This window comes from Ylistrum balloti, unplaced genomic scaffold (genome assembly GCF_031769215.1).
Source record: "Ylistrum balloti isolate Yb309-2 unplaced genomic scaffold, AGI_CSIRO_Ybal_v1 Utg371046, whole genome shotgun sequence".
NCBI lineage: Eukaryota > Metazoa > Mollusca > Bivalvia > Pectinida > Pectinidae > Ylistrum > Ylistrum balloti.
The window spans coordinates 51,867-63,585 of record NW_026782579.1 but is presented as its reverse complement, the minus strand read 5'-3'; the positions used below and the strand labels follow the sequence as shown (position 1 = coordinate 63,585).

The following is an 11,719-nucleotide window of genomic DNA, read 5'->3' as shown; positions in this document are numbered from 1 at the left end:
GGTAATTTGAATAGCCCACTATCTGATTCTATTGTATTTTTTAAGAAATGAGGTAACAACCTTTAAATGTCAAAATACAATGTGGATGACTGTCTGTCATATCATGTATCGGATTAGTCTGATAATATGCATTATCAGGAGTGTCTACATAACATGAAATTTGAGAAAGATCCATGGAGTATTTTTTTGAAAAACAGCATTATTACAAGAATAATTCAAGGACATATCAACAGACGACAACCCACCCAGTGAAGATTGTGTGCTAAAAATCAGCTCTACATAATTTGTGATTATGAAATTGATTAGAGATTAAAAATTCTGAAGTTTGTCAGCACCACATAAGGGCTACACCTTTTCTTTGCCTGTTATGAAATGATGGTCAAATTCCTGTGTTCTCCCCAAAACCGGACCAAATAAGACTTGCGGCCTTGCAATTTTTGAAATCCATACTTACAATTCTGCCTTCACGTCCAAACATGTCCAGGAAGTTGGTGATGAATTCTCGAGACTTTTCCTCCCAGCGATGGATCATTTCGTTGCCTTTGTCCTTAGTGTCCTTTATTTTGTCCATCAACTCCCGACTTTTGTCTTTCATTTTGTTCAAATTTTCTTCAAACTGAATCTTTTTCTCCTGTAATACACAAAGTCTGAATTAACTAATACTGAATTGGATCTCTTCTCCAATTACACCATACATTGTCCACAAGACACAGAAGACGGCTCATCTAAACATGTAAATAACGCTCTGCAATAAACATCAATTATACGGAGGAACTACTGTGATGGACTCACTCCTTTGTACTCAAAAGACTCGTTAATATCAGAATTCACCCGAGGAATGCGAGGCTTGATCAAATGGAATAAAAACAATCACTAAACATCTAACGTTTTAAAAACTGATCTCTGTTTATTTAACTCAAGGCAGAGCTCAGGAAGGTAGAGGATGACAAGAGAGCACCATTACCTTCATAAAACTGACATTGAGTTCCTTGGCACTGTAACCACGTGTCAAATTTCTCCGTACATACATATCGTAGTCCTTAATTATCCTGGCGATGATATCCGTCGTTGATATTCCTTCTGTTCTCTGCGTCGCCAGAAACCTAGAAAATATTTAATGACCATCAGTACACTGTAAATTCAATTTGTAAGATTTTTTTACACAAGGTACATGTATATGGTAATATTTGATAAGAGATTCCAATGTGATCCTGTGCTATTCATTTTTTGGTCTTTATTTGTTCCTTAAAACAGGGTCTTTTCCTTTCTTTTCTCTTTCCTCTACTTTATTCTTTATTTAAATTATATGAAATTCTGAAAGTTTCAGTGATAATAATCTTTAACTACTAAACAAACACAAGATGGTTGCCTCTCTGCAAGTTGATTTTTCTGATCTCTCCCAAAATCAAAAGGCACAACTGGGAAGTAAAAATAACCTCCTTGTACATATTAAATTTGAGAAAGTTCATCCAATATTTCTCGAGCGATAACCTTAACCCTGAATCCAAGACAGCTGCCTTTGAGCCATTCTGCTTTTCTGATCAATGCCAGAACCAGTCAAGTACACCAGGCGACAAAGTGGAATCTAAGTATCAAAATCTGAGATAGATCCATCCAGTAATTCTTATGAAATGGCGACAACAATCATTGTTTAAAGACAATTAGATGATGGACACCAGTAAGGAACAACAGATAATCAAATTCACAGTGTCCGGAAATTTTAATTAAAACAACTTCGAACAACATGTCAAATAAAGCATTAGCACTTTTGTTACTGATCATGAAGATTCAGAAAAAAACACTAATGTTTAACACAACAAGTTGTTTACATTGTGGGGTAGGGAGTATAGAAAAACATATCTGATTATGTATGGCATATCCCTGTAAAATATTGTAAAATCAAAATTTTCTCTTGGGGATTTATTGTCAATGAATTTGTAATTATCATTAATCAACAAATTCATATGTCAATGAAATGCAAAGCAGATAATTACTGACAGAAACTTCAGTACAAGTGGGTTGAGCTGGTGATAAATATTGACATGAACTTTAGAACTTCAGTACAAGTGGGTTGAGCTGGTGATAAATATTGACATGAACTTTAGAACTTCAGTACAAGTGGGTTGAGCTGGTGATAAATATTGACATGAACTTTAGAACTTCAGTACAAGTGGGTTGAGCTGGTGATAAATATTGACATGAACTTTAGAACTTCAGTACAAGTGGGTTGAGCTGGTGATAAATATTGACATGAACTTTAGAACTTCAGTACAAGTGGGTTGAGCTGGTGATAAATATTGACATGAACTTTAGAACTTCAGTACAAGTGGGTTGAGCTGGTGATAAATATTGACATGAACTTTAGAACTTCAGTACAAGTGGGTTGAGCTGGTGATAAATATTGACATGAACTTTAGAACTTCAGTACAAGTGGGTTGAGCTGGTGATAAATATTGACATGAACTTTAGAACTTCAGTACAAGTGGGTTGAGCTGGTGATAAATATTGACATGAACTTTAGAACTTCAGTACAAGTGGGTTGAGCTGGTGATAAATATTGACATGAACTTTAGAACTTCAGTACAAGTGGGTTGAGCTGGTGATAAATATTGACATGAACTTTAGAACTTCAGTACAAGTGGGTTGAGCTGGTGATAAATATTGACATGAACTTTAGAACTTCAGTACAAGTGGGTTGAGCTGGTGATAAATATTGACATGAACTTTAGAACTTCAGTACAAGTGGGTTGAGCTGGTGATAAATATTGACATGAACTTTAGAACTTCAGTACAAGTGGGTTGAGCTGGTGATAAATATTGACATGAACTTTAGAACTTCAGTACAAGTGGGTTGAGCTGGTGATAAATATTGACATGAACTTTAGAACTTCAGTACAAGTGGGTTGAGCTGGTGGTAAATATTGACATGAACTTTAGAACTTCAGTACAAGTGGGTTGAGCTAGTGATAAATATTGACATGAACTTTAGAACTTCAGTACAAGTGGGTTGAGCTGGTGATAAATATTGACATGAACTTTAGAACTTCAGTACAAGTGGGTTGAGCTGGTGATAAATATTGACATGAACTTAAGAACTTCAGTACAAGTGGGTTGAGCTGGTGATAAATATTGACATGAACTTAAGAACTTCAGTACAAGTGGGTTGAGCTGGTGATAAATATTGACATGAACTTAAGAACTTCAGTACAAGTGGGTTGAGCTGGTGATAAATATTGACATGAACTTAAGAACTTCAGTACAAGTGGGTTGAGCTAGTGATAAATATTTTCAAAATAAAATGCCTACAAAATGCAGGTTTTGTAAAACCCAAAAATATGGGCCTCACAAAAATATACAGTATATAGTTATACACTTCACTGAAATTAATATCATCTTTAAAAGAAATATCAAAGTGCTGGACCTGTGTTAAATTTTATACTTAATCTGATGGAGAAGGTTGGACTATTTTCTTCCCTTTGATAATCTTAGGGGCAAAATTTCTATCAACACAAGAGAAAGTAATTTTCTTTATATAGGCTTGAAAAACAAGGCAAACTACTCTAACCTTATTTAAAAGAAAGACAGCATCACAGGAATGTTTGAAATACATCATACTTACATGTCTCTGTCTTTAAGATGTTTGTAAATATCGTCTGAATCACTGGATACATATGGTAAATCATCGTGGGCAACAAAGTCAATCTAAAATATCCAAAAGTGTAAATATCAATAACATGGCCAGGTTTAGTACCTAGGGCAGTAAAAGCATTGTTTAAAAGGACAAACAAGAGTATCAATGACACTGATGAAAACAGCTCTTCAGGAGACAAAATATAACTAAAGGGTAATAATTCTGTAATGAAGAAGATGCAGGCCCTTAATTTGGTACACTGCACATTCTCTTAGTATGACCAATACATACAACATGTTTCAATAACTCCTAAATTATGCAAAAGTGAGTTATGGTTCTTGTACACTGCACTTCTCCTTATCGAGATCTATCTCTATGAAGGATGGACAAACAGACGAAGAAACAGACAGACGGACAGACAAAGCAGCAAATGTATACTCTTCTTTCAGGGAAATGAAAAAAAGAATATTCATAATCAGTAAACATATTTGCATTTTACAAATAAAAATCTTGAGAATCTATTTGTTTATATATCTATATCTAAATGAAATTATAAAGTTTTATCATGTTCAGTCACTGCTTGTCTTTCTATAGAAATGTTTTTATCTTTAAATAGATATCTTGAACAACACATTTTTATCAATTATTTCTTTCCAGATTTTTAACACTCTGGTATTAACATGTAAACCTACCTTGTGTTTGACTAGGAATTCATCACTAATTGACCAGGGCGCTGCCTTGACAACTTCGTCGACATAGCGACAGTGACGTAACGCCTCATATCGCTCAGTTTCGTTCATTACGGTCCTTCCCTTCTTCTTGTGAGTGAGTTTATCACTACAAACTACAAGAAAGGTTCAGTAATGTTAAATACAACATACAACTTTTATAAAAAATTTGTCAACAACTTATCTATAACCTGTACAGCTTTGTATTAAATGTTTTAGGGAAGATATTTTCACCATTTCATGGTACATGAAAAAGGATTTTAATTCAGGAAATAATGAGATATGGGTACATTAGATGTCCTTTTGTATCTAGATTGTGAAACTTACTTGTTATCTCCGAAACTGTTGAGATTTGTAAAATTCTAGGTTACCTGAAAGATGTTGGTCTATATAATAGACTATGACATACCATGTTAAACTTTTGTGATAATATACCCATTCAAGATTTTTAGCATTTGTCTTATAACTTTTAGTTTGTTTAACGTTGTTTCCTTTTGGATTGCTGTGTGTTTTACTGATTGATGGCCCTTATAATCTTATTTGTGTTGACTGGCTGTTAAAAATGTCATAATAATAATTATTATAACATCATTCAGTTGTTTTGAAAGAAAATTATGGAATTTTTAACTGTAAAAATTACTAGTTATACAGTTCCTTCTGATTGGACATTTAAACAAACATCCCTTTGAAATGTAAATTGTTAAATGTGAGATCAAAAGTTGTACCAGAAGGTTCAAGATAAAAGCATTATGTGGAGAAAACACTTCAAAAAACTATGTCACTGATAGTTCACATGCTACTAAACCTGTGCACAAAATCGTCATGAAAAAGTGGCACTGAATATGTTACATTGTGAAAAGTGAGTTTTGATCAATGTCAGAGTCACTGAGCCAGCATTTCTGGAAAAGTGAGTCTCTGAGTGGGCATGTCTAAAAATCCAGTCATTGAGTTAGTGTGTCCAAAAAACCAGTCTGTGAGTCCTCAGTGTACCAGGAAAGTGAGTCTCTGGGTCAGTGTACCAGGAAAGTGAGTCTCTGGGTCAGTGTACCAGGAAAGTGAGTCTCTGGGTCAGTGTACCAGGAAAATGAGTCTGTGAGTCAGTGTACCAGGAAAGTGAGTCTCTGGGTCAGTGTACCAGGAAAATGAGTCTGTGAGTCAGTGTACCAGGAAAATGAGTCTGTGAGTCAGTGTATCTGGAAAGTTAGTCTGTGAGTCAGTGTACCAGGAAAGTGAGTCTGTGAGTCAGTGTACCAGGAAAGCGAGTCTGTGAGTCAGTGTACCAGGAAAGTGAGTCTGTGAGTCAGTGTACCAGGAAAGTGAGTCTGTGAGTCAGTGTACCAGGAAAGTGAGTCTGTGAGTCAGTGTACCAGGAAAGTGAGTCTGTGAGTCAGTGTACCAAGAAAGTGAGTCTGTGAGTCAGTGTACCTGGAAAAGTGAGTTTCTGAGTCAGTGTACCAGGAAAGTGAGTCTCAGAGTGGGCATGTCAAAAAAAACCAGTGGCTGAGTTACTGTGTAAAAAAAAGCAACACATTGAGTCAGTTTGTTGGTACATTTGAGTCACTGAACTGAATATGTCACGAAAAGTGAGCAACCGTGCCAATCTGTAAAAAGAAAATTGATTCCCAATGTCAGGAAATTTAGTTTTAGATTTTAGCATAATACATTTTTTCCAATCAAGTCATAATGGTAAAAAGTTTGTATACATGTGATACATATATAAAGTAAACCTTACTGTACAGGCCTCGAATTTGAGGCTTTTTACTGGCTATTTGCAAGTAGAAATCCAAGAATTGCAAGTAGAAAAATAATGACTTGCTTTTTTCAGCAAGTGGATTCATCAGATGCAAACTGTGAGTGCCTGTCTATTTCTAACAGAATCAAATTGTTTTGAGTTTTGATTTTCAAAGTGTAAATATTGGGACAAAGCAGTTCTTCTATACTGTTGATATATATTGGATGAAGCAAGGTAATACATTATTTGAACATGGAGATTTGCGATAATAGCAAGTAAAAAGTCAATTTAACAAGTACAAATTTAAGGCACTTGCTGTTTTCAGCAAGTGACAAAAAAAGTTAAATTCAAGGCCTGCTGTATTTAAAAGCATTATCCCATTACCTCCAACTATTAGATGTGTGTTGGGAAAAGCCATCTTTGCTTGCATCAGTTGCCTTGCATGCCCTGAGTGGAACATATCATATATACCATCAGCGTACACTCGGACTGTTCTAGGAGCTGTAACAAACATCAATGTTTACCATATACAAGAAATCAGAATACTGTTACCTTTATCAGGATTATCTGTTGTTACTACATTGTCCATTTCTAATACATCCCAACAAAAAGAGAAGGGTATGAAACCTTGTAAAGATACTTGAGGAGTATGAAACCTTGTAAAGATACTTGAGGGGTATAACACCTTGTAAAGATACTTGAGGGGTATGACACCTTGTAAAGATACTTGAGGAGTATGACACCTTGTAAAGATACTTGAGGGGTATGAAACCTTGTAAAGATACTTGAGGGGTATGAAACCTTGTAAAGATACTTGAGGGGTATAACACCTTGTAAAGATACTTGAGGGGTATGAAACCTTGTAAAGATACTTGAGGAGTATGAAACCTTGTAAAGATACTTGAGGAGTATGAAACCCTGTAGAGATACTTGAGGGGTATGGCACCTTGTAAAGATACTTGAGGAGTATGAAACCCTGTAAAGATACTTGAGGGGTATGAAACCTTGTAAAGATACTTGAGGAGTATGACACCTTGTAAAGATACTTGAGGGGTATGAAACCTTGTAAAGATACTTGAGGAGTATGACACCTTGTAAAGATACTTGAGGGGTATGGCACCTTGTAAAGATACTTGAGGAGTATGAAACCCTGTAAAGATACTTGAGGGGTATGAAACCTTGTAAAGATACTTGAGGGGTATGACACCTTGTAAAGATACTTGAGGGGTATGAAACCTTGTAAAGATACTTGAGGAGTATGACACCTTGTAAAGATACTTGAGGGGTATGAAACCTTGTAAAGATACTTGAGGGGTATGAAACCTTGTAAAGATACTTGAGGAGTATGAAACCTTGTAAAGATACTTGAGGGGTATGACACCTTGTAAAGATACTTGAGGGGTATGACACCTTGTAAAGATACTTGAGGGGTATGACACCTTGTAAAGATACTTGAGGAGTATGAAACCCTGTAGAGATACTTGAGGGGTATGACACCTTGTAAAGATACTTGAGGGGTATGACACCTTGTAAAGATACTTGAGGAGTATGAAACCTTGTAAAGATACTTGAGGGGTATGACACCTTGTAAAGATACTTGAGGGGTATGAAACCTTGTAAAGATACTTGAGGAGTATGACACCTTGTAAAGATACTTGAGGGGTATGAAACCTTGTAAAGATACTTGAGGGGTATGAAACCTTGTAAAGATACTTGAGGAGTATGAAACCTTGTAAAGATACTTGAGGGGTATGACACCTTGTAAAGATACTTGAGGGGTATGAAACCTTGTAAAGATACTTGAGGAGTATGAAACCCTGTAAAGATACTTGAGGGATATAACACCTTGTAAAGATACTTGAGGAGTATGAAACCTTGTAAAGATACTTGAGGGGTATGAAACCCTGTAGAGATACTTGAGGGGTATAACACCTTGTAAAGATACTTGAGAGGTATGAAACCTTGTAAAGATACTTGAGGGGTATAACACCTTGTAAAGATACTTGAGAGGTATGAAACCTTGTAAAGATACTTGAGGGGTATAACACCTTGTAAAGATACTTGAGGAGTATGAAACCTTGTAAAGATACTTGAGGAGTATGAAACCTTGTAAAGATACTTGAGGGGTATAACACCTTGTAAAGATACTTGAGGGGTATAACACCTTGTAAAGATACTTGAGGAGTATGAAACCTTGTAAAGATACTTGAGGAGTATGAAACCTTGTAAAGATACTTGAGGGGTATGACACCTTGTAAAGATACTTGAGGAGTATGAAACCTTGTAAAGATACTTGAGGAGTATGAAACCTTGTAAAGATACTTGAGGGGTATAACACCTTGTAAAGATACTTGAGGGGTATGACACCTTGTAAAGATACTTGAGGGGTATGAAACCTTGTAAAGATACTTGAGGGGTATGACACCTTGTAAAGATACTTGAGGGGTATGACACCTTGTAAAAATACTTGAGGGGTATGAAACCTTGTAAAGATACTTGAGGGGTATGAAACCTTGTAAAGATACTTGAGGAGTATGAAACCCTGTAAAGATACTTGAGGGGTATGAAACCTTGAAAAGATACTTGAGGGGTATGAAACCTTGTAAAGATACTTGAGGAGTATGAAACCCTGTAAAGATACTTGAGGGGTATGACACCTTGTAAAGATACTTGAGGGGTATGAAACTCTGTAAAGATACTTGAGGGGTATAACACCTTGTAAAGATACTTGAGGAGTATGAAACCTTGTAAAGATACTTGAGGGGTATAACACCTTGTAAAGATACTTGAGGAGTATGAAACCTTGTAAAGATACTTGAGGGGTATAACACCTTGTAAAGATACTTGAGGAGTATGAAACCTTGTAAAGATACTTGAGGGGTATGAAACCTTGTAAAGATACTTGAGGGGTATGAAACCTTGTAAAGATACTTGAGGGGTATGACACCTTGTAAAGATATTTGAGGGGTATGAAACTCAGTAAAGATACTTGAGGGGCATAACACCTTGTAAAGATACTTGAGGAGTATGAAACCTTGTAAAGATACTTGAGGGGTATGACACCTTGTAAAGATACTTGAGGAGTATGAAACCTTGTAAAGATACTTGAGGAGTATGAAACCCTGTAAAGATACTTGAGGGATATAACACCTTGTAAAGATACTTGAGGAGTATGAAACCTTGTAAAGATACTTGAGGGGTATGAAACCTTGTAAAGATACTTGAGAGGTATGACACCTTGTAAAGATACTTGAGGGGTATGACACCTTGTAAAGATACTTGAGGAGTATGAAACCTTGTAAAGATACTTGAGGAGTATGAAACCTTGTAAAGATACTTGAGGGGTATAACACCTTGTAAAGATACTTGAGGGGTATAACACCTTGTAAAGATACTTGAGGAGTATGAAACCTTGTAAAGATACTTGAGGAGTATGAAACCTTGTAAAGATACTTGAGGGGTATGACACCTTGTAAAGATACTTGAGGAGTATGAAAACTTGTAAAGATACTTGAGGAGTATGAAACCTTGTAAAGATACTTGAGGGGTATAAAACCTTGTAAAGATACTTGAGGAGTATGAAACCTTGTAAAGATACTTGAGGGGTATAACACCTTGTAAAGATACTTGAGAGGTATGGCACCTTGTAAAGATACTTGAGGAGTATGAAACCCTGTAAAGATACTTGAGGGGTATAACACCTTGTAAAGATACTTGAGGAGTATGAAACCTTGTAAAGATACTTGAGGGGAATGACACCTTGTAAAGATACTTGAGGGGTATAACACCTTGTAAAGATACTTGAGGAGTATGAAACCTTGTAAAGATACTTGAGGAGTATGAAACCCTGTAAAGATACTTGAGGGGTATAACACCTTGTAAAGATACTTGAGGAGTATGAAACCTTGTAAAGATACTTGAGGGGTATGACACCTTGTAAAGATACTTGAGGGGTATAACACCTTGTAAAGATACTTGAGGGGTATGACACTTTGTAAAGATACTTGAGGGGTATAACACCTTGTAAAAATACTTGAGGGGTATGACACCTTGTAAAGATACTTGAGGGGTATAACACCTTGTAAAGATACTTGAGGGGTATGACACCTTGTAAAGATACTTGAGGGGTATGACACCTTGTAAAGATACTTGAGGGGTATGGCACCTTGTAAAGATACTTGAGGGGTATAACACCAATGTAAAATTGTCCTGATAAACAACAATAATATAGACAAAATTATTACTTTATTTACACTAATTAGTGACATGTGATCTTGTCACGATTAACTTTACCGTTTTAAACATTATTGTTTATACAAAATATCAACATATCTTGGAGCAGCTATAAACAAGAGCCCCATGGGCCTTAAGGGTCATCTGACTATAACACAGGCCTTAAGGGTCATATGACTTTAACACAGGCCTTAAGGGTCATCTGACTATAACACAGGCCTTAAGGGTCATCTGACTATAACACGGGCCTTAAGGGTCATCTGACTATAACATGGGCCTTAAGGGTCATCTGACTATAACACAGACCTTAAGGGTCATCTGACTATACCACAGGCCTTAAGGGTCATCTGACTATAACACGGGCCTTAAGGGTCATCTGACTATAACATGGGCCTTAAGGGTCATCTGACTATAACACAGACCTTAAGGATCATATGACTATAACATGGGCCTTAAGGGTCATCTGACTATAACACAGGCCTTAAGGGTCATCTGACTATAACACAGACCTTAAGGGTCATCTGACTATAGCATGGGCCTTAAGGGTCATCTGACTATAACACAGACCTTAAGGGTCATCTGACTATAACACAGGCCTTAAGGGTCATCTGACTATAACATGGGCCTGAAGGGTCATCTGACTATAACACAGGCCTTAAGGGTCATCTGACTATAACATGGGCCTTAAGGGTCATCTGACTATAACATGGGCCTGAAGGGTCATCTGACTATAACACAGGCCTTAAGGGTCATCTGACTATAACATGGGCCTTAAGGGTCATCTGACTATAACACAGGCCTTAAGGGTCATCTGACTATAACATAGGCCTTAAGGGTCATCTGACTATAACACAGGCCTTAAGGGTCATCTGACTATAACATGGGACTTAAGGGTCATCTGACTATAACACAGGCCTTAAGGGTCATCTGACTATAACACAGGCCTTAAGGGTCATCTGACTATAACATGGGCCTTAAGGGTCATCTGACTATAACACAGGCCTTAAGGGTCATCTGACTATAACACAGGCCTTAAGGGTCATCTGACTATAACATGGGCCTTAAGGGTCATCTGACTATAACACTGGCCTTAAGGGTCATCTGACTATCAAAACCTATATATATGAAAGAGGTCAAACAGGCCGAAATAAAATGCTCACCAACATTACAGCTCACATAGAGAACACTGGTTTGTACATATAGACATTTTCTGTAAATTCAAATCATATTCTATATACAAGCACTACAGCAGTGCCATTACTCTAGACATATTGCTTGTTGAAAAAGCATGCTACAAGTCCAATATCATGACCCTTGGCTATTTGGTTGTTCAGAAGAAGTTGCTTATGCATTTCAACACATTTGACCCATATTACCTTGACAGTAGTTAAAGAT

At 36.6% G+C, this 11,719-nt stretch overlaps 1 protein-coding gene across 1 annotated transcript in view; it reads right to left on the bottom strand.

The window, feature by feature from the left end:
- LOC132560291 (choline-phosphate cytidylyltransferase B-like) overlaps positions 1–11,719 on the bottom strand; it is a 46,604-nt gene that overhangs the window by 1,763 nt on the left and 33,122 nt on the right. The window contains exons 4-8 of the mRNA XM_060224955.1: positions 6,476–6,592; positions 4,324–4,475; positions 3,620–3,702; positions 965–1,103; positions 455–631 (exon numbers count right to left, since the gene is read on the bottom strand). Coding sequence (XP_060080938.1) covers positions 455–631; positions 965–1,103; positions 3,620–3,702; positions 4,324–4,475; positions 6,476–6,592 — 668 coding nt within the window. The remainder of the gene's footprint in view (positions 1–454; positions 632–964; positions 1,104–3,619; positions 3,703–4,323; positions 4,476–6,475; positions 6,593–11,719) is intronic.